The 27946-nt window shown below is 53.9% G+C and overlaps 1 protein-coding gene across 2 annotated transcripts; it reads right to left on the bottom strand.

Moving 5' to 3' along the window:
* Positions 1-42: 42 nt before the first annotated feature.
* Positions 43-27737, bottom strand: LOC133350183 (proline-rich protein 5-like). Of its 2 annotated transcripts, none has more exons than XM_061564265.1 (8): positions 26189-27737; positions 16435-16515; positions 14383-14431; positions 11336-11393; positions 10671-10762; positions 8655-8795; positions 7506-7647; positions 43-6161 (listed from the first exon to the last, which is right to left on the bottom strand). In XM_061564265.1, exons 1-8 carry the CDS (start codon positions 26332-26334, stop codon positions 5323-5325), a joined length of 1548 nt encoding a protein of 515 aa, XP_061420249.1. In that variant the 5' UTR covers positions 26335-27737; the 3' UTR covers positions 43-5322. The 2 variants fall into 2 exon arrangements, with proteins under 2 accessions (XP_061420249.1, XP_061420251.1); XM_061564267.1 differs by lacking the exon at positions 26189-27737 and adding an exon at positions 23176-24580.
* Between the last annotated feature and the right edge of the window lie 209 nt (positions 27738-27946).

Here is a 27946-nt window from a genome sequence, read left to right as displayed (position 1 = left end):
CTGCCACTTATTATCGGCGAGTCATCATCATTTTCATCCCATACAAAACCCTCGTCTCATCTGTTACGGAACCCTTGTCGAATACCAAACACAATTCTCATTTAATCTGATACAAGCCCCTCTTTTTATCCAATAAAATAATATAATTCTCATCTCACACCAGTGCAAACGTCATCCCATCCAGCAGGACCCTCGTCCTCACTGCGGTATCAGTGTTGACGATCTCACACGGAACTCTTCCTCCAAAAAAAATATTCTCTCAACTACGACAACCATGTCCCATTGTGGCGCCTTAGTTTATTCAGTTGTCGGCCGACTCCTCTGACCCGTTAAAAAAACACGCTTTAAGAAAACACGCCCGTAGCCTCCGCGAGAATGTATAGAGTTTACCGGCAGCCAAAGACTCATTTCAGGGAAACAAGCCACGACCGGTTCGACGCCGAACCGGCCGTTGCCGGCTTTGCAGCGCGAGAACGAAGGCGAAGCAGTCAAGAGGCGATCGTGAATCCGCGTCTCCCTTACGAGCCACAAGTCGGCGGGGAAATGAAATCGCGGCGGGCGAAGGGCATTTGTCAGTAATTGCAGCCATCTGCTTTGTGCCGCGTTCCTTAAAATAACTTCCCGCCGGTTCGCTCTGGGTTTAAATGACCGTCGGTCACCGACCCGGGCCACTGCGGTGACGTTTTGAAAGTTTGAAAATGTATTGAAGGTTTCAGAAGCCAGAGCGCCGTTGCAAATTCTAGATTTGAAGATTTCGTGACTGCAAGGATTCATACTCTTAGGTTTTTTCGGTAAAGTCACGAAGGTAAAAAAATAAAAATAAAATTAATAAAAGTAATAATAGAAATAAAATAAAATAATAATTCACGACGTTTCGGAGGAACACAAGTCTCCGTCATCAGGTGGGACCGTCACAGCTAGATTTGCTGTATCAAGTGAGGCAAAAATTCCAAGTAACAAGTTCTTAAATACAAGTTAACTTGATGACGGAGACTTGTGTTGCCTCCGAAACGTCGTGAATTATAATTTTATTTCTATTATTACTTTTATTAATTTTATTTTTTACCTACGCCATTGCAAAGTTGAACGCTCTTGTTTCGAGTCGGCGAAGCCACGCGCAACCAACCCAATAAAGGGCTGGCTTCCTGCTGTCGTCTTGTGGTTCAGCATCACAAGTGGCGAGTTGCGGTTCTTAGAATTGTGGCAGTTCTTGGGCTAACGAGAAAACCTTGACGTGCTTTACGCACGCATGCACGCACGCACACAGGCGGACGGACGTTAGAGAAACGCGTCGACTATCACCGCGTGTGTTATGATGCACAGATCCGTATACAGCGGGCTCCAGAACTCTGAAGAGAACGTTCCGGAACCAGCAATGCACGATAAAGAGCGCGTCATAAAACTGGCGGAGAAATGTTGCGCGGATCCGTATAATAAAAAATAAAATTATGTACCCTGGGAAATAGATAATTAATTATTGATTTGAAGCTTTCGTGACTACAGGAATCCATACTCTTTGGTTCTTTCGGTAAAGTCAAATAGGTTGAAAAATAAAATAAATAATATATTGTGATATATTCTTTTTTTTTTTTCTACCTAAATAGATCATTGTTCAGAGAGAGCAGGACGTTCCAGACGCCGCGCGCAAAGAAGTTAACTCGGCCCTTTATGGGATGGAAAAATGGAAATAAATATGTCTGGACAACATCAAAGAAGCGGGACCTGCTGTTGAAATAAATCAGCGGAACTATTTTCGCTCTATGTTCACACAAATAAAAAAACGCATTAAAAAAAAAGACTCGATCTACCCTTGTAAATGTTGCCATCTCATTACGAGAGAGAGAGAGAATGTTTACACAAAAATAAAGCACCTCAATCCTAGAAGCGTTTGTCAGTTTTAAAAGACAATAATGATTTCAAGAACTTCAGACTTATCGGACGCGTAGCGGACACACACATATAGTCCATGACTTTCTTGGAGAACTGAGTAATGTACAAACACATGAACAGGTTAGATTTTGAAAAGCCCTTGCTACCATTTGCTACATACATACAAACTATCATTCACATTCGAAAAAAACACATTAATATAAACATGCCACAATGCCTGGCTCTTAGAATTTTAGACTATGAAAAAGGCAGTTGATTTAGTGCAAACTGATATAGTCATAAAATATCTAGAAAACCAAGGCCTTCATAAGAACATGCGACCTCCCTTGCCGGTATCAAAATATAAGAATAGGTGTTACCCTTTCTGGCAATAAAACAGTTGTGTTAAGATGTTAAAACAGCAAACTGAAACCTTTTGCAAGGAACCATGTCTGCATTAACCACGCATTAGAAACTGATTGGTCCACACCAGAGACAGCTTCCTTTAGAGCCTCGTCTCAAACAGTGTCATACCAGAGGACGCTAAAAGGCGAACAGCACAAAGACAATGCATCATTATACTATTAGAGCATGTGTTTTTTTTGTTTGCATGTTCATCAAAAGTATATGTGGTTCATGCAGACACGATTCTTTGCAATAGGTTTCAGTTTGGTGTTTGCTAAAGTAATTTATCGGACCTGGGGGGCAGGGGCACGGCTAGAAATGATGACGGCAAATGAACGAGACGAGCGAAGGATTGGCAGCGAACAGAGAAAAGGCGACCCAGAGCAGCGACACCGGGGAAGTGCAGCGGTGAAATCGGTGCACGTGCAGCAGCAGCAGCAAGGCGAATCGTCACGGGACCGCCGCGCGGGTTGGCGATGTCGTGGGGAGGCCTTCATTCGGCAGTGGATGGATCGTGGTTGATGATGACGACGACGATGATGATGACGAATGCAGAGAGAATATAAAGTAATTGTTACACGATACACATTGCATTTTTTTTTTATAAACACAAATACTCTCGGTGCACTCATTACACGAATTATTACATTGGCAGCGCACAAATTCACCAGTCGGCCACCTCCACCAACATCCAGTCGAGGGCAATCGTCGACATATAGCCCCAACCTTACAACCCCCCCCCCCCCCATACAGCCTTAGCAGACTTGGGGCAAGTGCTGCTAGCGAGCACCCTATGAAGGCCGGCACGACACACGAGGGGGCGGTGTGGCCAGCACCACGCCCCGGCCGCCTTTCGTCGTGCTCGTTTGAGGCCGAGTCGACCTAGGGGAGGCCCAGGAGCGATAACAGTTACCGACACTGCGTCAGCGTGTGGGGGGGGGCCTTGTGCGTCAGCGCTTTGGAAGCAAGCGTCAGTGGATCACGCTGAATTGCGACGCTCCACATCCGGCCGGGCTTGGGAGGCGGCTCGGACAGGAAGTGGGTTTGTGAACCCATCTGTGGGGACCTCCGTTTTTTGCCCCCTGGGCACTCAAGTTTTCTCCCCCAACGCCAAATAAAGCTCCTCTCGGAGGAATCCTCGCGAATAGTGTCTTAAGATTCATTGCGACATTCCTTGATTACAGCAAGCGGGATTTCGTGAATTAAATGTTGCGTGGTCCTTCCCCGCAACTCTGATGAGCATGGTTGCTTACGTAGGGTGCGAAAGAAGTTCAACAAAGCATACATTGCATTCCTGGTGGTGTTACCGATTACCTAAACAATGACAATCCCAAACCTGGCATGGGATTGGGAGTGTTTATTCTGAAGTATCCGTCTCGTGCCTGTGACCACATCACCTGGAATACGTTTCAATCTCGTCAGATTTTGAAAGCCAAGCCGGCTTGAGCCTGGATAGCGCTTGGATGGACGACCGCCATGCATGACGCGGAGCTGCGTGGTGTGATGGCAGAGGCCAGTGCGGAAAAACACATTGTTGTACTGCACACGATAGCACGTCTTCACAAACCCACACCGACCGGCGTGGTGAAGTATGTTCAACATAACGCCCCGATCGTAAAGTGGATTCACAGAGATGTTGCTACGTGTCCAGAGCGCGCGTGCGCCAGATCACTACGTATTGTCGACCGGACGCGAAAGAGCGTTTGGAGCTCATCGCATTCCTCCAGCACAAAATTAAGATTCTGCTGCCGTTTGTTTGCTGGTCGATCGGGAGTTTGGGAGCACTTCGGGCCCTCTGCTCAGACACGGTTATGAAAAACAATGTGAATGCATCCCTTCAGTTCTCAGTACTGTGAGACAGAACGAAACTTAAACTGCCTTTACCCCCCCAACACCCCACCCACCGGTGATAGGATTTCCTGTATGGCAGGAGGCTTGTGTTTAGGTACAGTAGGAGTGTGTGTATGTTGAACTTCTTTCACACCGTACGTAGCCCACCATGCCGAGCGACGCAGCCTCAGGACGGAGAAGTGGAGGCGGGGGTTATTTCTCAGGAATAAACGTTTATTTTTCGACGCCGCAGATGCCCAGTCTTCCTTTTTAAGAAGCGATTGAAATGCCTAATAATGTTAACGGCGGCCTTGGGACTGCCCCCTCACGTTGTTGTGTCTTGCGGTAAGTTTCCCGCGGACGTGCAGTACGCACGGCTCTCCCGTGGCGTGTGCCTGGACTCGGACCGCGCCGCTGTTCCACCGGAGGAATTCGGTGTCCCGGAGAAGGTCCCGGCACGCGCGCGGGAAAACGCCGGACGCGGTGCGGAACGACGCGCGGGACAAACCCGAGGGGAACGCGTCGGGGGAGCTGCGCCACTCGTGAAATTATTGAGGACGCTCGCGAGCCGTCGTGAGCAAAAAAAAAAATGCATAATTCATCATTAAATCGTGATAACTTTCAAAGTCCATCCATTCAGGCTGACCGCTGGTCACTTGTGGCTTTCTGTGACTCGGGCCATTCACAGCGGGAGACGTAACCCAACAACGAACCGCTCTCATCTTGAAGCGACACACACAATGGCTGTGCTCGAAGCTTCATCAATGAGACAACAAAAAAACCAACAAGCCGACTTTGAATCGACTCTCAGGGACCTCATCATTTCACGATACAGTGCCACCACAGGGGTGCCATGAAGGAGCTGGTGCGTCGCTCTGGGACAGGAGAAGTTTGATATAAGCACAGTTCTAATATAAGCAACACATTATGTTACGCTGGTGCACAGATCGCCTTGTTCCCAATGGCACTGCTTATAATCCTACTGTGTATGCAATGGTATACACAGCGCACAGAAAATTTTAATAAACAAATACGCAAAAAAATCTTCATTTCAAACAACCCAGAGCACACAGCCTGGACAGATATCTGAGATAAGAGGCGTAATTTGTTTTGGCTGGGGCGTGGTGTGTGTGTGGGAGGGAGGGAGAGTTTCATCTCGCTTTAAACTCGCAAACTGGCAGCAGCGCCGCAGGCCGTGCGCCATCACGCCGTCACTCCTCACAGGTCCCGGAACTCGGCGTGCTCGAGTCCCAAGTTCCGCAGGGCGCCGTCGCGCGCGCACGCCGCCAAATCGCGGCCGCCGCCGCCGCCGCGGCCGCCGCGCAGGATGGGCTCGCTCACCGTGTAGGGCAGCGCGCGGCCCGCCGCTCTCAGCTCGCGCTGGTGCAGGTGGCACGGCGACTTGCGGCCGCCCCCCTCCGGTACGCCGAGGCTACTGTACTCGCTGCTGCTGCTGCCGCTACCGCCCGCGACGCCACCGCCGTATTCGCGCGCGTCCCCGGGCGCGGCTCGCGAACCCGCGGAGTTCGGGAGCTCGGAGAGGCCCGGGAAGGCGGCGTCGGAGGCGCTCGATCCCTTGGCCAGGTGGTCGGCCGCCCGCTCGTGCAAGGCCCCCAGCAGCTGCTCCTGCTGGGCGGTGGAGAAGGATGGCACTAGGAGGTCGGGCACCGACACGCTCTGCTCGGCGCGGCAGATCTCCAGCGACTTGAGGTCCTGCGCGAAGGAGCAGCATGCCTCCAGCTTGGCCGTCGGCTTGTCGGCGATCTCGGACTCACTGAGGCTCTTCACGAGGCTCTGCACGACGGCATCGGGGACGACGGCGCCGATCGCGTCCGGGCCCCGGGCGACCTCGCCGGGGGTTGGCCCGCGGTTGGGGTCTCCGGCAGTGCCGTCCCCCGGCGAGGAGATCTGCGCGGCCGCCCCCGTGTCGCATTCGGTCTCCGGCAGAGGCCCCAGCGGGTGGCCGTTATGGCTCCAGGAGCGCGGCGGTGCGCTCTTGACGGTGGGCGAGCCGGCCAGCTGCGAGGTCTTGGGAGGACGGCAGGAGAAGCGCTTCTCTGCGGGACGGAACGCGTGTGTGAGTGCGTGCGAGTACGGGAGACAGTGTGAATTTAGTGTGCTGGGTCAACGACACGCTATCGATGCTTGGCTTGGGAGGTCAGATGGTGGCGGTGATGTCGATGATGCCGTGAGGATACGATGGTAACGACTGATGAGGATGATGACAATAATTATCACCATCGTCATGATGACACTAAGAAGAGTGAAACTGGGTCAATCGTGATCAGAATTTAAATTCAGGAGCTCGCGCGTCAGAGTTTCACTGCTCTAACCACTGAACCGTGTCCGTCCAGTTACACTTAATCGGCCCTTTGTCCATTGTAAGTAAAATCATCAAAAGAATGTCGTCCCAGACTAACTTGAGTTGTATAATGCAGCCGAGTGCCAGCCACTGCAGTTCGACTCCAATGTCAGTATTATTTTTAATGTTTTTTTTACAACACGCACGATTCACGCGCTGGCAGATTTGGCAGATTGGTTGTTAACATCTGGCCAAAACACTCCACCAGATGGAAACGTCTCCATATTCCAAAACGCGAAACGTGCTTTTGGCAGAACCGCTAGCGATAAATCCGAGTTGCGCATACGCACTAACTTTGTGACCAGACGAGGCTGGCAGGGGCAGCTGCGGATGTCAAGAACATTACGGCACGACATCTCGGTGTGCTGAGAAATTTAACAGAGGGACCTGGGGGCGGGGGTAGACCTGAATTCTGCGTTATGATTTGTTGCAATCGCACCATTGCTGTGCACGATGTATGCACAATTAACCCAGGGTTTCCCTTGGAGGGAAATAAACAAGGGAGAGAGAGAGAGGGAAAGAGAAAAAAGAATATTAAGAGATACTTCTGGTCTCTGATTGCTGATTGCAGGCGGTGATGAGAAACGAAAGTGGCACTCTTTGGACACACGTAGTGGTAGTAGGATGGACAGCAACAGGATAAATAAAAGTGTTGTTGTTGTTCGGAAAAATGTGAAGAACGGGAAAGAGAGGAAGACCTCACAGAGAACGGCTTGGAGAGATTTGTGCCAGCAAGATGTGGCACCACTTGAGCATGTTGGCACAAGACAGAATAAAAGTGGAAACAATTGACGAAATGTGCAGTGGACACCTACGGCCTTATCTGCCCATGGATCGCGATGATGATGATGATGACTTCTGGTCTCAACAGACTCATGATAGGCACATAAACCAAAAAAAACTTCAGTCCCTTCATTAAACCACACCCGTATGAAGGTCACCCCACAAAGTAAGAAGGTTAAGTTTCCGTCGGAGAAGTTTCCGTCGTGCGTATCCGTCCGTCCGTCGGAGGCGGGGGGTGGGGGAGAGGGGCGCTCACCGAGAAGGCACACCGAGTGCTCGGCCAGATCCCCACCGGCGTGCACCGTGCCGAACGTGCCGAGGTACGAGGAGACGACGCGCGGGATCAGCGCTTCCAGCTGCAGGTACTCGCTCGTGGGGCCTTGGGGCTCGTGGACGCTCTGCGGGAGACAAAGGAACGCCCCCGCCCAGACCCCGCGTTAGCCTCAACGCACTGTCGGGGCACGTGCCTTTAGCGAGTAGCGGCGCGTTTGAAGGCCGGCGCGGGTACACGGCAGGGGGGGCCGGCCGGCCGCCTTTGTTTTCCCCCGAATGGCGATGTTTTTACAAACCGCACCGGGTGGTCATTTGAGGCCGAGTCGACCTAGGGGACGCATATTACCGGTACAGATGATCGTCTATGGTGATGGCCGTGAGCGGGAATCGAACTCGGGTTTGGCCGGGTTCGTGGAGCAGCGCGCTAACCCCTGCAACCACCGCTCCGCCCACCCAAGATTTATTCGCGTACGTAAGCGCACGCACGGCCTGGTATGGGTGTCTTTGTCAGGATTAGTGCACGCTGAGGCCACGTGATGAGACAAACCCAAGGTGTGCGGAGTGAGACGACGGGCAGATGCACCACCTGTGCTCCCCGCCGTGGCAGAGTTGGCCTGCCCTTAAACATGCACACTCCTTTCTTGGTAGTAGCATACGCAGCACTACCAAGAACGGTGGTAATGTTTATATTGTTCAAACGAAAATACATTTATTAATGAACATGCAATGCATTCCTTCTGTGGTTTGCTCTCGAGTTTTGTTTCCCTGGAAAAATGTCCTCAAGCCCCCCCCCCCCTACCCACCCCCCACCCCCCAAGCCAAACTCTGAAGTTCAGTAACAAGCAGGAGAGCTAAGGCGAAGGGAGGAGTGGCGGTGCAGCGGTGTTCGCACGCCGCTCTATGAACCTGGCGACCTCTGCCGCAGAGGTTGCAATCGGGTACCCTACCCGATACCCGGCTACCCGTACCCGGCCGGGTACGGGTACGGGTACCCGTTTGCGACCCTGGTGCGGCCGGGTACGGGTAAGGAATCAAAACCCGTTTGCGACCTCTGCTCTGCCGCCAGCGTCCTCCGCCGCCCCTCCCCCCCACTGCCCCCTCCCCCCCCCCCCACGGAATCCTGGGCACGCACCTCCAGCACCAGCAGCATCTGCGCGATGGTGGGGGGCACGCGAGCACGCGGCCGGATCAGCGCCTCGTCCAGCTTCAGCTTGAGCGGGATCGCGTTGCGGAAGGCGAGCAAGGACATCTGCCGCACGCTCAGCTCCTTGCCCTGCCGGGAGGGAACGCGCGATCGAGGTGGAGCACAGTGCCGGAGTGCCCCCGCCTCCCCCGCCCCCCCCGGTCACAAATACGATGGACGCGCATGCAACTTGTAAACTAAAACTATTGCAAACTCCAAATATGCAATAGTTTCTATTTTAGTTTTTTACGTGGTGGTTTAGCTGCTGCAGCTCCTTACTATTAAAACCCTCCTCCCTCCCTTTGATGCTGCTAATCCTACATAATGTACGGGCATAATATGACTTTGAAACCCCCCCCACCTCCTACGCATTCCACAAGTAGTGACTAATCCAATATCTGCATTTCCCATAAATATGCTAAATTTCTCTTGATATGCAAATTCCTTTGTCAAGGTGCCCTTCCTCCTCCAACCCAGCTTAAATAAACGCTGCCAAGCATGGTGGTGCTCATTCAGACGCTGTCTTTCCGACAGACCTGTTCTTCACCTGAGGACGGCTGCTTGCGTTGTGGCCGAAACGTCGTGAGAATTGTATTTTATTATGTTTTATTTTTATTATTTTATTATTTCCCTTCTACGTGACTTTACCGAAAGAACCAAGAAGATAAAACTATTTTTGTTCATTTATCCAGGTAGCAAAGCTCACCGAGCTGTGTGGCTCTTTTTCAGAAGTGACCTGGCCCACAAGTGATTGCTCGATGAAGTGGCTTATCACGTGTCTACGCACAGCAGGCGCATACTTTAGAAAACGCATGTTTTGTAAACGTCGTGGAGGGAAAAATCGGAGAGGGCCCGGAGAAAAGTGGACGCGACCACGGGGAGGGATACATGCAATCTCCAAATATGCAGCAGGCGTCAGGGTCGGGATGGGACCCACGATCTCCTGCATACCAGGTGAGGGAGCTAACATCACGCCGTTGGCCAGAGTGGCTCAGTGGTGGAGTGAGCGGCTCGCAATTGGCAGGTTACGTGGAGGGAATGAATGAACCGCCTGTCCTGCCTGGGGTCGATAAAAAAAAGGTCAACAGTGGTTGTCCTACAGAGAAACTCGGCCTCAGCATGGGAATGTGGAATGTCCACTGCTGGCTATCGGCTGTAAACAGGAGGTGAAGACCACCTTGACAAGTCAACGCGAGTAGGAAATTATTGAATTTGACAAGAACAGTAACGCATGAACAGGGGAGGCAGTGTCAGCAAGAGGAAGATTTGCATGGCACAGCAGGCTGTGCCGCAGCCGCACACGCAGCGCGAGATCGTCACGCTGGCATTACGCTGGCCATATTTTAACGTGCTGGTCAGCGTGGATTGGTCAGGGCGGGGAGCATAGGCAACAACAACAGCAGCAGCAACAACAACAGCAGCAACAACAGCAGAAACAACAACAGCAGCAACAACAGCAGCAACAACAACAACAACAGCAGCAGCAGCAACAACAACAGCAGCAACAACAACAACAACAGCAGCAGCAGCAACAACATCAGCAGCAGCAGCAGCAACAACAACAGCAGCAACAACAGCAACAACAGCAGCAACAACAACAGCAGCAGCAACAACAACAGCAGCAACAACAACAACAACAGCAGCAACAGCAGCAGCAGCCGGCTGTAGGCCCTGTTTGCCAAACACCGTCAAGGCTCAACGCTGCTCGATTTGCTAATTGGCACTGATCGATGCTGATGATAATAATAAAAGGGCGAGGATGATAACGCAATGAACACGGGCGTGGTGTCTTACTCCGATTCGGGGGGCTCTCTGAAACAAATGGGTTTCTGGACGGTGCATTGTTTGGGAACCCTGGTAAAGGTGGAAGATCTTTTTAGGGGGGGGGGGAGGAGGCAGGGGGAGCGGTGTTGTGGACGGGAGCGGTGTTGTGGACCGGAGCTCACGGCCGGCCGCGTTCGTCACCTGCACCGGGTAGAACACGGCTTGGAGGGTCGGCAGGATTTCACCGAAGAAATATTCCCACACTTCCGCCAGGGTGTCCAGCAACTTTTGACCTTCAAAACAACGACACGGCATCGCCACCGCCACCACCACAGGAGTCATTCACGCACCTACGACTAGTTATTTTTATTTGTATTATAATTTTTATTTTCAGCTACGTGACTTTACCGAAAGAACCAAAGAGTATGACTAGCAGGGTTGGCTGCGTACGGTGCAAAGGTCAACGTACCCACACACATCACGGACTACTAAAGGCTCGCGCTGTTGCCGAGGAGCGATCACCCGCTGAGGCTGCCTACGCCATGCCCAGCCACCTTTGTCTCCCCCTCTGTCCGATCTTTTACAGAGAGCGCGTCCCGCAGCGGATACTCGATGGTATCCACCGTCAGGAGTCGAACACAGATCGCTGGGATTGCGCTGCAGGGCATTCACCAATGACCTTTGCATAATCGCTTTCTCCCCCCTCCCCCCTCATCGTGCCAACCGGAGGTGCGGGGGGGGGGGAAGCACAACAAATTAAAGACAAAAACAGTTCTAAGAGAAATGAGTTTTCGATCTATCAAAGTCGACCGTCGGCCTAGACTTGTTCAGCGAGGGTTGGCGCGTTTCGCGAGCTCAGCGGATACCTTCACAGTAGCGCAGCTTCTCTCTCAGGATCACCATGCCCCTCGTCAGGAGCTGCATCTGGAGGAGGTGGAGGAGGTAGCGAAGGTGGAGGAGACGATAGCCAGACGGACGGGAGAACAAAAAAAACCCCAACAAGGCGTTTTGCCGAGTGCGCTGGGCGAACATCTTATTTTAAACGAATTTTAATTTAAGAGTCCGATGGGAAAAATAAGTCACTGCTGAATTCGCTCATTAAATTACCATTCGAATCATGTCATTCAATTATAATTATCATAATTTCATCAGCATTGCCATCAACATTCAGATACAATGCACACAAACACACAAACACACGGTTTTTTTCTATTTTCAGCAATTTCTGAAGCATCACACATTCCGCCAAAGCATTGTAACTCTCCTAACTTACAAACAAACATATCATGAACAAAACTATATCTCCCATACACAGACTACCGGGGCAATTGGTGTTCAGCAAACACCCAAGTAACGCCGGCACAGCACAAGAAGGGGGCGATACGGCAAACACCGCATGTGGCCTGGCTAACTTTGTCTTCCCATTGCCAATGGCTTCTTGCCCTGTGTGCTGAATGGTGAGAAAAAGCCTTCTGCTCGTGCGTAACTTACGGCAAGAAAATATGTACTGCTTAATAAAGAAATCTAGATTTAAAACAATTTTGGAATAGAGTGAGCGTCAATATTTCATGTTAGGGCATTCCATTTATATAACACGAAAAAAATTAATTCACAGGCCATTATCAATCCACTGCTGGATGAAGGCCTCCCCATGTCATGTCCATGTGGGGAATAATGAACCATACTTCACCCTGCTGGTCAGTGCGAGTTGGGGATGGCCGAGGAACCGGTGAAGACACCACTCACAAACCGATATTAGCCGTAGCCTGGAATTGAACTCAGGTGACCGAGTTCGTGGTGCAACGATTGCCAACCCTACCGGTTCAAGCGACGGCGCTGGCAACGCTGCTCTTCATATACACATTTTAAAAAAGTCAAGTCGAAATATTTTGTTTTCTTCCAACATTTAACAAAGCGCTACGAGATGAGGCTTGTATATCGGTTTGTGGCAACGGGGTTTTAAAAGAGTCAGCGTGAAGCCTACATCAGTAGGGTAGGCAGGTGTGATCGTGCGCCAACCACCGCGCCACCACTCCACCCCCCACGTGGCCCCATCGAGCCGGCATACATCGTCAATTATTGTACACTCGTAAGGCACGGTGGTAAACCGAGTGACACAATTACCAGCGCTCGCAGCAGATGGTGTCAGGTTAACAATTTTTTTTACAGCAATTAAAGCTGAACTGCCCAAGGTCAACATTGACACTAAAACACGGTCAACATTTGACTTGGGGGGAGGAGGGGGAGGAGGACGGGGGGGGGGGGTCTCCACGTTGGTGATGCTGTCACACGACGGGAACTATCACAGACGCCGTGCGTTGAAATTCGCGCGTTACCCTGGGACGCTCAATATCCCCTGTAACTGAAGTGACACGACGCTTCAGATATTCATTCATGGCAAGGTCACGGGCATTTGGGCCGCTTCTCAGCGTTGTCTCCATCCGCGCGTACGCACGCACACACGCACACACACACGCGCACATAGCCGTGTGCCAACCCGTGGAACCAGGGCCAGCATTCCGTTGCAGGCCAAAAGGAATTCATCAGTGTCAAGCAGCCATTTAGCAAACCGTGTCCCCGTACAATTGAATCGTTTGCAAAATGCTGACCGCCGCAGGCCGCCCTCCCAAAAGGGGGCCAAACCGAATGGAAATGCAAGAGGGCCAGGAGTTGAGCTGCAACGGCAACGGAGGCAGCGTAGGGTCCCCGACACTGCGCAACGATTCACCGACGTCTGTCGGGCTCGCGTGCGCTCCGGCACCGTCCGATGAAAATCGCGGTGGTGCCCGGTGGATTACAGGGCCGCACGGTTATCTCACAAGCCGAGCGACAAACCCCGAAATGGTCTCGGGCTCGTGCGAGCGCCGGCACCGTCGCGTCGGAGGCGTTTGCTTCTGTCGCTTGGCAGATGTTCGTCGCTCCGGCTACTCCCGAAGCAGTTATTCTGCTCGGCCACGTCAGTGTCAAGTTACAGCTGTTGTTCTAGAGCAGTGCTCCTCAAACTATTTTGGCCCACGGACTGCTCACATTCACACGGGCCACACAGCGCCGCCCCCCTTACCCCTGGTGACTAAACGCATTCACTCATCTCTCTAAATAATTGTCATGCAAAATTATTAATGTTACTGGAATATACAAAGTATGAAATTACCCAGATATAAGGTTTTGATTTGGGCGGGGAGGGGGAGGGACATTCAGATCTTAGGGTCAGGCTAAGTTTAATCCGGTTAGTTTACCTAACTCCATTTTTTATTATTAAATAAGATGAGTCAAATATTAATAAATGTCCGAAACAAAAGGCAGAGACGTCGTCGTTATTGTCCGGATCAACCTGCGTTGGGGTCACAGCCACTACGGACCACCTGGGGGAGCGTCGCAGACCACTGCTGGCAGTCTGGGGGCCGCTGCTCTGACTTTCGGTAAAAATCGCGTCGATAGGTTCAAAGAAAATATCTACGTGGCTTTACCGAAAGACCCAACAATTATGAATTCCTGCAGTCACGAAAGCTTTAGGTCAAGATTTAAGAAGGAGGAAGAAGAAGGAAGAAGAGGACGAGGAAGGAAAGACATTCCCATGAATGACTATCGAAACATTCTGTATCGTTCCAACAGCAAGGGAGGTTTTCCTTCACAGCAAGTGTCACAACTCTCACGGAGCGAGGGTTCACCGAGACGCGAGAGTCGGCCGAGAGTGTCTCTTTGCAAGGCAGCCACACTCGCCGTAACAAAACGTACACAAACACAGACACACGCACGCACGCACACACACGCACACAGACACACAAACGCGCGCAGACACACAAACGCACGCAGACACACACGCAGGCAGACACACACGCACGCAGACACACGCGCGCAGACACACAAACGCAGACACACGCGCGCGCGTGGGTGTACGTGCATGCAGGTGCACCTTAAAATAGTCCAGAATGAGCGGGCCCACGTGAGACTTCAATAAATGCCTGCAGGGGACAAGGGTTTGGGTTTGGACGGGGGGAAGGCGGGGGGTCAGAATGTGGGTGAGGGAGGGGATACGCAGGGTAATGGGTAAACCAAAAGTGACGGCGGTGATGAGTTAATACGCAAGCTGGTCACACACAATGTAGGCGTGCAATGATTCACCCACGGCCGCCCTCCCACGATTCCATTCGCAATGGATTCGTTTTTTAACATTATTCTCATGGGAAAAAAACAATTCTTGCAAACTTTTTGAGCCTCATTCCCCATATTTTAAACTTCGACCGCGGAATGCTCCGCGTCTCGTTCAGCACTTCCTGGTTTCGCTTCGTCTCGTCCATCCCTGCCGACCTCACGATGCACTCGCCGCGTGACCTGCGGGCAATGCGTTCACACGTCTTGTGAGCGTTCTCTCACGACGCCTGGCTTGGTGCGATGCTGCTTTGTTGAATAATTGAAATGTTGTGTGGCGCCATATCTGTACCCATCACCATCACCACCACCCGCCCCCCACCACTCCTCACCACCCCCCACCAGAAAAAGACAAAGATCCCCCTTATAGCCTGAACAGACTGTTGGGGTAAGTGCTGTTAGCGAGTAGCACCTATGAAGGCCGGCACGGCACACGAGGGGGTGGGTGGCCAGCACCACGCCAGACCGCCTTTGTCTCCCCAGTGGCGATGTTTACTATGCACCGCACCAGGTACTCATTTGAGGCCGAGTCGACCTAGGGGAGGCCCAGGACCAGTTCAAATAATTAATCGTCACCGGTGTTTGCCGTGAGCGGGAATCGAACCCTTGTTTGCCGGGTTCGTAGCGCAGCGTAGCGCTAACCGCTGCGCCACCGCTCCCCTCCACCATCCCCCACCGCCCCACTGGGGAGGAGGGTTCGCCCTTGAAAGAGAGCTGGCGAGCTCAACGGACTTTGCCCAGGGGATCCCAAAAATAACTTCCACGGTTTGATTAGAATTTGCATCTATCGGAACGAATCGACTCTCGCGCCTGCACGATGCCCGCGCACGTGGCACGGCCGGCGGTGCTCAAGGTGCAAAGAGTTGGGCAACTTGATGAACGTTCGGGCAGGTATCCCTCGCCGCTTTGAATTCAATCTACAAGCGGCTATGCAGTCGGAGGTTGGACAACACTCTGTGTGCACTGTGTGTGCGTGCTGTGTGTGAGTACTGAACGTACTGTGTAGTGCGAGTACTGTGTATGTGTGCTGTGTGTGCGTGTACTGTGTGTGTACTGTGTGCGCTACTCGGCAGGCAGCTGTTTCTCTTTGTGCGCCCTATTTTTTGGGAAAGCATCTACTACGCTGCCGCACCGAGCGAGGGAACCTGTAGGGGGCCGCAGACAATCGGTAGCTCTTGACTCTCGAAACTGTCAATCGTCTCCGACTCCAGTCTGATCCGTATCATCGTCATCATCATCATCGTCGTCACCATCATCCTCATCACATTCTTCGTCATCATCATCGTCGTCACCATCGTCCTCATCACCGTCCTCAACGTCATCCGTATTCCTCATCCCAAGGGGGGGTAGCTCTTTTTTCAGAAGCAACCTGGCCACAACATGATAGCTCAACGAAGTGGCTTATCATCAAGTGGAAAAATTATAGCAGCCAAATAATCTAAACGCGCGTTTCTAAATAATGGAGGGAAAAGCGGAGGACCCGGAGAAAAATCCACATGACCATGGGGAGAGAGAGACATCGCAAACTCCAAATTTATAACAGGCATCAGGGTCGGGATCGAACCCACGACCTCCTGCGTACCAGGCGAGGGAATTAACATCTCGCCAACGCTTCGAGCGCCCGTCCGCCTGCCCCTCCATCCGAGTGAAGGCCCGTGCGTGTGGTGGCGAAGGGTTGTGGTGAGGAGTTGTGGTGAGGAGTTGTGGTGAGGAGTTGTGGTGGTGAGTTGTGGTGAGGAGTTGTGGTGAGGAGTTGTGGTGAGGAGTTGTGGTGGTGAGCCACTTGAGCCGCGTGGCCACCGGCCTCGCCACTCACCGGACTTTCTCCGTCAACACGAACAGCTCGTTGTCCTTCAGGCCCTTGCGGGAAAACACGGCCACGACTCGCTCCTGTACACTGTGACACACGCACACAGACAAAGACAAAGATCCCCCATGTAGCCTTAACAGACAGGTTGGGCAAGTGCTGTTAGCGAGCACCTACGAAGGCCGGCACGACACACGAGGGGGTGAGAGGTCAGCACAACGCCCGGCCGCCTTTGTCTCCCTAGTGGCGATGTTTACACGCCGCACCAGGCACTCATTTGATGCTCAATCGACCTAGGGGAGGCCCAAGACCGGTTCAGATCATCGTCACCGATGTTGGCTATGAGCAGGAATGAAACCCGGGTCACCGCGTTCGCAGCGCAGCGCGCTAACCACTACACTCCCGCTCCTCACACAAGACAAAGATCCCCCATATAGCCTTATCAGACTGTAGGGGCAAGTGCTGTTAGCGAGCACCTATGAAGGCCGGCACGGCACACGAGGGGGTGGGTGGCCAACACCACGCTCGGCCGCCTTTGCCTCCCTAGTGGCGATGTTTATACATCGCACCAGGTACTCATTTGAGGCTGAGTCGACCTAGGGGAGATCCACGACCGGTTCAGATAATCGTCACTGGTGTTGGCCGTGAGCGGGAATCGAACCCGGGTCACCGCGTTCGCAGCGCAGCGCGCTAACCGCAACACTCCCGCTCCTCACACACGCACACTGTGACACGCACGCACACACACACTGTGACACGCACGCACACACACACTGTGACACGCACGCACACACACACTGTGACACGCACGCACACACACACTGTGACACGCACGCACACACACACTGTGACACGCACACACACACACTGTGACACGCACGCACACACACACTGTGACACGCACGCACACACACACTGTGACACGCACGCACACACACACTGTGACACGCACGCACACACACACTGTGACACGCACGCATACACACACACTGTGACACGCACGCATACACACACACACACTGTGACACGCACGCATACACACACACACTGTGACACGCACGCATACACACACACACACACTGTGACACGCACGCATACACACACACACTGTGACACGCACGCATACACACACACACTGTGACACGCACGCATACACACACACACACTGTGACACGCACGCATACACACACACACACTGTGACACGCACGCATACACACACACACACACTGTGACACGCACGCGCACACACACACACACTGTGACACGCACACACACACTGTGACACGCACGCACACACACACACACACTGTGACACACACACACACACTGTGACACGCACGCACACACACGTGAACCCAGCGCAAGTCAGTGTGGGGATTATGTCCACTGCAGAATTTGGTGTGGCACTGAGTGTGTGTGCGTCTTTGTCTTGTTGTGGGGGGGGAGCAAGTGTCATGGTTAGCGCGCCGCGCTATGAACCCGGCGACCCGGGTTCGATTCCCACTCGTGGCCAACGCCACTGATGATTATCTAACCGGTCCTGGGTCTCCCCTAGGTCGACTCAACCTAAAATGAATACCTCATGCGATGTGTAAACATCAACACCGTTGAGACAAAGGCGGTCTGGTGTGGTGCTAGTCCACCTACCCTCTCGTGTGCCGTGCAGGCTTTCATAGGTGCTACTTGCTAACAGCACTTGCCCCAAAAGTCCGTTAAGGCTATACGGGGGATCTTTGTATTGTGTGTGTGTGCTTGTCTGCCCATGTACATCAAGACCGTCTTCCTAAGCAGGACTCTTTTCACACGATTGACCCAGCACTGGCACACACACGCACACTGGCACACAAAGATAAGGATCCCCCGTATAGCCTTAACAGACTGTAGGGGCAAGTGCTGTTAGCGAGCACCTATGAAGGCCGCACTGGCACACAACAACAACAACCGCCATTCGCCACGAAGTGGCGGTGACGTCACCACGACGCTTGTGCCAGGCTATGTGCACCTTGAGGCCACGTGAAGTGTCGAACGCCCGCTGGCAGGAGGTAACGGGGCTGACCCAGGTGCCACGGGTCGAATGACTGAGTCGACTGGCTGATGCACCACCTGTGCCCCCCACTGTGCCAACTTACTGGCACAGTGGGGGGCACACACACACACACACTGTACACTATAAATAGCATATGCACGAGATGTGGTCAACTTAGTTGTGAATCAAATCACAGCGAGGTCCCCGTGAAGACGTGGGAAAACGTAATTGTGGCTTTATTCACCATCAGATTCGGTAACTGTGCTTATTATTCGCGTAAGTTGAGAATATTTTGCGGAATTTTACGGAGCGAATCGTTTTTCTGTGCATAGCTGCCACTACTAACATCCTGAGCTGTGATATGGGCCTCGTTTTTACATCATCAGCGTCTGGATTGTAATGGGTCCGTGATTGTGTGGAATCTGTCACACGTAGCTTATATTCACTTAAAGCCAATTCACGAAATAGGCAGTTACTTAAATGTAAATGGGCATTTTTATTCTGCTCACGAGTAACACACGTGTGTGTTCCAAAGATCAGCTGGAAGGATCTGTGGGCCATGGAAGCGAGGCGGTTGAGCTTTTCCATCAGAGCAACATATGACATCCTTCCAACACCAGTTAATCTTCACCAATGGTATGGTGAAGATCCGGACTGTGCCCTCTGTTCCATGCCAGCCAACCTCAGGCACATTCTTACAGGGTGTAAAACAAGCCTCACCCAAGGACGCTACACTTGGCGTCACAACCAAGTCCTTAAAAACCTTGCGTCCGCCCTGGAGGACAAGCGAGCTGCCACCAACTCCCTACCACCCCCAGCAGCATCACACCCCTTACGGACGACCTTTGTCCGCGAAGGGGCTAAACCACCGAAGAGCGGCTCTACACCAATAGAGCGAGACCAGCTGCGCTTGGCCCGCGACTGGAAAATGCTAGCTGACATTGGCCGGCAACTTGTGTTTCCTCCGGAGATCGCAACCACCACCCTAAGACCTGACATGGTGCTCTGGTCCCGTTCGCTCAAGAAGGTCTTCATCATTGAGCTCACAGTACCCTGGGAGGACTCAGTAGATGAGGCTTATGAGCGAAAACATCTGCGCTATGCCGATCTAGCTGCCGAAGCACGGCATCATGGCTGGAACACAGAAGTCCGACTAGTGGAGGTGGGCTGCAGAGGTTTTGTGGCAACATCTACAACCAGACTGCTTAGAGACCTGGGAATTAAGGGCCAGAGCCAGCGTTCGGCAATCAAAGCTGTATCAGAGGCGGCAGAAGGCAGCAGTCAGTGGCTCTGGATGAAGAGGAAAGACCCCAGCTGGGCCCCAAAGTGAGAGGGCCAGGAGGTATGCAGTCAACAATGCTTGACTCAGGGAGGAGGACGCCCCTGCCATGCATAGTCCCATGGGATGTTGGCTACCAACAACAAGGCAACTCCTATGACTAATTGGGAATGGGACGCAAGCGTAGGATTGATCACCCTGTCGCTGGCCGCCTTTGGGGAGGGTGTATAGTATGAAAGGCCGAAACACCCTAGGACCCAAAAGTTCACTACTGACGATGCGCTCCCCAAATTTCACCAGGCTCACTGTTCATGAACTCTTGGAAGTGCTTGCACAAAGGATAATAACATCTCATCCTGTGTTCTTTGGAATCAAAGGGTGTACACATTTCAATATCGATTTGCAACCACGTAAAAACTAATTTCATTGCACACTTATTCCAATTAAAACTATAATAATAATAAAAAAAGTGTTTTGGAAATACGCTTATACATACACTTCAGTTGTAATGAGTTCACGATTCAACTTTATAACAATATCCCAACAATTACAACATCATCATGGTGAACAAACAGGCTCTGGAACGGAACGTGCCCCCTTCACTACACACTGCTATCTCAAGCCTTCCCCCTCGCAGCGCATCGGAACGCTGTATGGGAATGTGGCCAAGGATTAGATTTGCATTGGGTGCCCACGCGCGGTGGGTACAGCGTGGGGTGCACAATGCATGGTGAGTACAGCGTGGTGGGACACAATGCATGGTGAGTACAGCGTGGTGGGACACAATGCATGGTGAGTAACGCGTGGTGGGACACAATGCATGGTGAGTACAGCGTGGTGAGACACAATGCATGGTGAGTACAGCGTGGTGAGACACAATGCATGGTGAGTGCAGCGTGGTGAGACACAATGCATGGTGAGTACAGCGTGGTGAGACACAATGCATGGTGAGTACAGCGTGGTGAGACACAATGCATGGTGAGTACAGCGTGGTGAGACACAATGCATGGTGAGTACAGCGTGGTGAGACATAATGCATGGTGAGTACAGCGTGGTGGGACACAATGCATGGTGAGTACAGCGTGGTGGGACACAATGCATGGTGAGTACAGCGTGGTGAGACAATGCATGGTGGGTACAGCGTGGTGGGACACAATGCATGGTGAGTACAGCGTGGTGAGACACAATGCATGGTGAGTGCAGCGTGGTGGGACACAATGCATGGTGAGTACAGCGTGGTGGGACACAATGCATGGTGGGTACAGCGTGGTGGGACACAATGCATGGTGGGTACAGCGTGGTGGGACACAATGCATGGTGAGTACAGCGTGGTGGGACACAATGCATGGTGAGTACAGCGTGGTGGGACACAATGCATGGTGGGTACAGCGTGGTGGGACACAATGCATGGTGAGTACAGCGTTGTGGGACACAATGCATGGTGGGTACAGCGTGGTGGGACACAATGCATGGTGAGTACAGCGTGGTGGGACACAATGCATGGTGAGTACAGCGTGGTGGGACACAATGCATGGTGAGTACAGCGTGGTGGGACACAATGCATGGTGGGTACAGCGTGGTGGGACACAATACATGGTGAGTACAGCGTGGTGGCACACAATGCATGGTGAGTACAGCGTGGTGGGACACAATGCATGGTGAGTACAGCGTGGTGGGACACAATGCATGGTGAGTACAGCGTGGTGAGACATAATGCATGGTGAGTACAGCGTGGTGGCACACAATGCATGGTGAGTACAGCGTGGTGGGACACAATGCATGGTGAGTACAGCGTGGTGGGACACAATGCATGGTGAGTACAGCGTTGTGGGACACAATGCATGGTAAGTACAGCGTGGTGGCACACAATGCATGGTGAGTACAGCGTGGTGGGACACAATGCATGGTGAGTACAGCGTGGTGGCACACAATGCATGGTGAGTACAGCGTGGTGGGACACAATGCATGGTGAGTACAGCGTGGTGGGACACAATGCATGGTGAGTACAGCGTGGTGGGACACAATGCATGGTGAGTACAGCGTGGTGAGACAATGCATGGTGAGTACAGCGTGGTGAGACAATGCATGTTGAGTACAGCGTGGTGAGACACAATGCATGGTGAGTACAGCGTGGTGGGACACAATGCATGGTGAGTACAGCGTGGTGGGACACAATGCATGGTGAGTACAGCGTGGTGAGACAATGCATGGTGAGTACAGCGTGGTGGGACACAATGCATGGTGAGTACAGCGTGGTGGGACACAATGCATGGTGAGTACAGCGTGGTGGGACACAATGCATGGTGAGTACAGCGTGGTGGGACACAATGCATGGTGAGTACAGCGTGGTGGGACACAATGCATGGTGAGTACAGCGTGGTGGGACACAATGCATGGTGAGTACAGCGTGGTGGGACACAATGCATGGTGAGTACAGCGTGGTGGGACACAATGCATGGTGAGTACAGCGTGGTGGGACACAATGCATGGTGAGTACAGCGTGGTGGGACACAATGCATGGTGAGTACAGCGTGGTGGGACACAATGCATGGTGAGTACAGCGTGGTGGGACACAATGCATGGTGAGTACAGCGTGGTGGGACACAATGCATGGTGAGTACAGCGTGGTGGGACACAATGCATGGTGAGTACAGCGTGGTGGGACACAATGCATGGTGAGTACAGCGTGGTGGGACACAATGCATGGTGAGTACAGCGTGGTGGGACACAATGCATGGTGAGTACAGCGTGGTGGGACACAATACATGGTGAGTACAGCGTGGTGGGACACAATGCATGGTGAGTACAGCGTGGTGGGACACAATGCATGGTGAGTACAGCGTGGTGGGACACAATGCATGGTGAGTACAGCGTGGTGGGACACAATGCATGGTGAGTACAGCGTGGTGGGACACAATACATGGTGAGTACAGCGTGGTGGGACACAATGCATGGTGAGTACAGCGTGGTGGGACACAATGCATGGTGAGTACAGCGTGGTGAGACACAATGCATGGTGAGTACAGCGTGGTGGGACACAATACATGGTGAGTACAGCGTGGTAGGACACAATGCATGGTGAGTACAGCGTGGTAGGACACAATGCATGGTGAGTACAGCGTGGTGAGACACAATGCATGGTGAGTACAGCGTGGTGAGACACAATGCATGGTGAGTACAGCGTGGTAGGACACAATGCATGGTGAGTACAGCGTGGTGAGACACAATGCATGGTGAGTACAGCGTGGTAGGACACAATGCATGGTGAGTACAGCGTGGTGGGACACAATGCATGGTGAGTACAGCGTGGTGAGACACAATGCATGGTGAGTACAGCGTGGTGAGACACAATGCATGGTGAGTATAGCGTGGTAGGACACAATGCATGGTGAGTACAGCGTGGTGAGACACAATGCATGGTGAGTACAGCGTGGTGAGACACACGTTCAACCATCTCGCCCGCGCCGGTCATCCTCTGCGAGATTCCGACAGCTGCCTCACCTCCCTCCACCGGCTTCACATGATCGCCAGCAGGGTCGGCTACAACATCTCCTGCCCCGTGCACTCCAGGCTCACGGTAGAACGCTAAGAGAGTGGAACGTGACCGAAGCGGTGGCTTTATCGTGAGCATTCTCTCCAGCTGTTGGGCGCTCAGAGCTCACGTAGAACTGGTCTATTGGAGCCCATCAGAGGTGCAGCATAATCAGTATTCATCGCTCACCGCCTCCATGTTCCATTCATCGATTAATCCACCTTGTAAGCATCAACTGACACTTGGGTTCGGAGCCCTAATCAACCTGAAGTGCTCCACGAAGCAGGCTCAACAGGGGAAAACAAAATAAATCAGCTGTTGTCTTTAGCGGTGATAGAATCAAGTAAGCTAGCCTACTGTGGTTATGTCATGAGAAAGAAAACAATGGAACTTGTTTGGAACAGCAGATTATGCGAGGCACAGTGGCCGGTTCACGTGCGCGAGGAAGACGAAGGATGCCAATGGATGGATGACAATGGATGGATGACAATGGATGGATGACATCAGCGCATGGACGAGGCTCACGCTGGAACAGACAGCGAGGACGGCAGAAGACAGAAGTCAGTGGTGAAGGATTGCCCATGCATGGTGCGACCAACCCCTTGCGTTCGGGAAGACGAGACGAGCTCTTAATAAATCTTGTAGCCACGCGAACCTACGCGGCGTGTTCCTACGCCGTTACGTATGCGCAGTTTTGGGAGAGTTCTGATGACGATGCGACACGATGGGCGTTCAGAATCACAGCCAGGAGCAAACATCTGCAGCGACTTCTCGCTCCCGCGTGCTCTGGGAGAGAGCGTCACTCAATTTCGACGACAATCGCTTATCGCAACAGCCCCGCGGGTGACGCCTGCCAGCGCTGCACCTGCTCGGGCTTCACATCTTCCACGTTGCTCTCAAATTCTCGCTGCGCTCTCGCCGAATTCGTTGCGCCGTCCTGAACTCGGACTCGGTCCCTGGCCAGTGCGGAGCCACGGAGTTGTCAGCGATCCCTTCCCACCACGCCTCTCGGACCCTCCTGAGCTCGGTGGTGCGATACTTTCCACGTCCCGTCCGAGCAACATCTGCCCGCATCAAGGATGTGTCGACGGCGAGTAGGGCCGCCGTGTCCACCAGCATCAACTCGCTACGGCCTCCACAGCATTTCTCATCTCCGCACAACCCTCGCCTCCAAAACTCCAGGCGATACAAAATGCCACTGTCACCCACGCCACGTAAAATGTGACCACGTCAATCCCCAGACTCAGAGACCTCTCCACTCTGGCTCCCAATCCAATCCAGGATCAATGTCATCGTCACCCCTCACTGTCTCCAATATCCTCCCTCCCCTGCCTATCTCTTCCCTCTCATCTCACTCTACTCCTCTCCACTCACTCTCCTACCTCTCCCTACGCTACTCACTCTCCTACCTCTCCCTACTCTACACCATCCTCTACACACTCCCCTGCCTCTCCCTCCTCTACACACTCTCCCACCTCTCCTTACTTCCCTACCTCTCCCCACTCTACACACTCCCCTACCTCTCCCTACTCTACACACTCCCCTACCTCTCCCCACCCTACTCACTCCCCTACCCTTCCCTCTACACACTCTCCTACCTCTCCCCCCACTCTACCCTCATCCCCGCACCAAGTCGCCAAAGCTTTGACCCCGGAGCACCTCCAGGCGACCTTCGACCCCGGAGTCCCCCAGGCAACCTTCGACCCCAGCGGGGGTGGGGTTTGCTCATTCTCTCGTGCTGCCCTCGCGACCTCTAACCCCCTTCCCCCCACCGAACCAGGGAGACGTCCACAGCCTTCCCCTGCCCTCTCCTCCTCTATGACCGAAGTCCTCCCCCCCCCGCCTGCGATCTGCACACTGCCGTTACCTCTACCCCTAGTGATGTCTATTGCAAAGCCGCGCGTGGTCACCCCCTCCCCCCCATCATCATCACAGTGCTGCAGTCACCCACCCCCGCCCCCCCCCAACAATGGTTTACAACGCGTGTCGGCCCCTCACGCCGACGATGTCTTATCGGTGAAAGTGCCGCCCCCACCGCCGTGCTCTGAAGGCGAGTGAAGGACGCTGCCCTACTTCGCTGTGCCCCATCACGGGAGGCGAGCGGCAGACACATGCCGCCTCGGGCTCCTTGAGGGCGATTCGCTCACCCCCCCACTGCCCGCACCACCGCACTGACCAAATTGCCTGGTGAAGTATGGCCAATTGATTAAACGTCAACCCCCGCCACCAAACCCACGTCCTCAGCTCCCCACAACAAACACGATGCGAGGTGGGGGAGGAGGAGGCTCGCTCCGTACGAAACCACGCACGGTTGAGAGCTGACCGCACGCGCCCCCCCCCCCTCTCACCTGCCCCCCCCTCTCTCACCTGCCCCCCCCCTCTCTCACCTGCCCCCCTCTCACCTGCCCCCCTCTCACCTGCCCCCCCTCTCTCACCTGCCCCCCCTCTCCCTCACCTGCCCCCCCTCTCACCTGCCCCCCCTCTCTCACCTGCCCCCCCTCTCTCACCTGCCCCCCCTCTCTCACCTGCCCCCCCCTCTCTCACCTGCCCCCCCTCCTCTCACCTGCCCCCTCTCACCTGCCCCCCTCTCTCACCTGCCCCCCCTCTCCCTCACCTGCCCCCCCTCTCTCTCACCTGCCCCCCCTCTCACCTGCCCCCCCTCTCTCACCTGCCCCCCCTCTCTCACCTGCCCCCCTCTCTCTCACGCCCCCCCTCTCTCACCTGTCTCCGCTCTTACCTGCTCCCCCCCTCTCTCACCTGCCCCCCCTCACCTGTCCTCCCCTCTCTCACCTGCCCCCCCTCTCACGTCCCCCCTCTCTCTCACCTGCCCCCCCTCTCTCACCTGCCCCTCCCTCTCACCTGTCCCCTCCCTCCCACCTGCCCCCCCTTCTCACCTGTCCCCCCCCCTCTCCCCCCCTCTCTCACCTGTCCCAGGTGATCTCCGATCCCGGCTGCGGATGCCCCGAGAGGGAGGCGCGCTCCTCCTGGAGGCACGGCGCCAGGTCGTAGCGGAACACCTCGCCCTGCAGGTTGGGCGAGCTGCGGTATTTGGGTCTCCGCATGGAGCCCATGACGACGATGGTGGTGGTGATGTTGGTGGTGGTGATGTTGGTGGTGGTGATGTTGGTGGTGGTGATGTTGGTGGTGATGTTGGTGGTGGTGATGCCGTGCAGGAGCAGACCCGATCCAGAGCCCTCCCCAACTATCACAACCTCCCCAATCTAAGGGAGCAGGTGGGGGGGGTCTCTGACTGAACCCGATCTCTTAAACCCCCTTCTCGAGGCGGAGTGGTGGGGTCAGAGTGAACCCCCAACTCTCACACACCTCGCGCTCTCTCTCCGTGAATCTTAGCTTGAGTCCACTCTCCTCTTACAGACCTCCTCTTTCTTGTAGGTCCGAATGAACCCCCCTGCTGTACCCCCCCCCCCACCACCTCCACAAAGTATGTGCGGCGTGAGTCCTCTGAGTCAATCTCCAGTCTCCCCGGCTGCACGGTCTCAACAGTCGCTCGCATCCAACGTCCCCCCCCCGGGGGGTCGCTTTGACCGACTCCCTGCACGTCTCGCTGACGAATGCTCAACCCCCCCCCCCCGCTCCCTCGAGCGCGTGGCGTTGAAGTCCTCCTCCTCGTGTCGGCCCCGCGGCAGGTGGCACCGAGCGGGGCAGGAGTTGCGCGGCGAAGTCGAGAGCCTCCGACGAAGACAAACGCACTTTGACCTTTGTCTCGAGAAGAGTGGGGGGGGAGGTGTGATGAGGTTGTAAATCGCGCACGATCCACCAGCAGCCAACCACCACCACCAGCAGCAGCAGAGCAGCACGACTAGAACTGCAACAACTACGACCAAAAGCACCGACCACGCCTCCCCTTGGGCGTCCAGAAATCGATGCGTTCCGCCGCGTTGACGCTGGGAGGCGGTGGTGGCGGCGGCGAGATCCGAACCCAACCGGTCTTATCCACGGCTACATCGGAATGACGAGCGCACCTTGGAGCACTCGCGGGGCCGGTTTGAGCCGCATTCAGAATCCAACAATCGACCACCACCACCACCATTACCGCCGTCCCCCGTTCAACTGCATCCCGCGGGCGTTTGTCTCTGGACTGCTGTCTGCTGTGCTCCACTGCCGCGTTTACCTTCCAGGTCGCACTCTGCCGAACCCCGTTCTCTGTCGCACGAGCAATAAACCGCGTTGACTCTCTTCTACTGGGAAATCTGCCGCTTCAGGAATGCATGCAGTCTACATTCTGAGCTACCTCTCCGCTGTGCTCTCTTGTCGAACACCAACACTGGGCAAATGCACGCCGGCTTCTGTGCTACACATTGGTTTGGCTCTCTACTCCGGTCAACTCTGTTCTATGGGCAACGTTGCTCTCAACTCTCTGGTCTCTCCCTCCCGGCTACGCAAGCTCCCCCTGGAAGCGTACAGTTTTGCTTGCGTTGCTTGTACGAACGCGGCCTGGCTGCGGTGCAAAAAAAAAACCCCGCCTCTCTCCTCCTCCTACTGCTACTTACTCGGTGTTAGCCCGGGTGCACTGGGGCGTGAAGGCGAAACCAGGGCACGCAACGCGTACAGCACGGGGAGCCAACCGCGATGCAACAACAGCAGCAACAACAGCAGCAGCAACAGCAGCAACAACAGCAGCAGCAGTAGCAACCCGGCCACAACTTCACGCCGAGCTGTAGC

Source organism: Lethenteron reissneri, chromosome 33 (genome assembly GCF_015708825.2).
Source record: "Lethenteron reissneri isolate LAM-NWPU_2019-01 chromosome 33, ASM1570882v1, whole genome shotgun sequence".
Taxonomy (NCBI): Eukaryota; Metazoa; Chordata; class Hyperoartia; order Petromyzontiformes; family Petromyzontidae; genus Lethenteron; species Lethenteron reissneri.
Note: the sequence above shows the minus strand (reverse complement) of the source record. Positions and strands in the feature narration are given on the sequence as shown.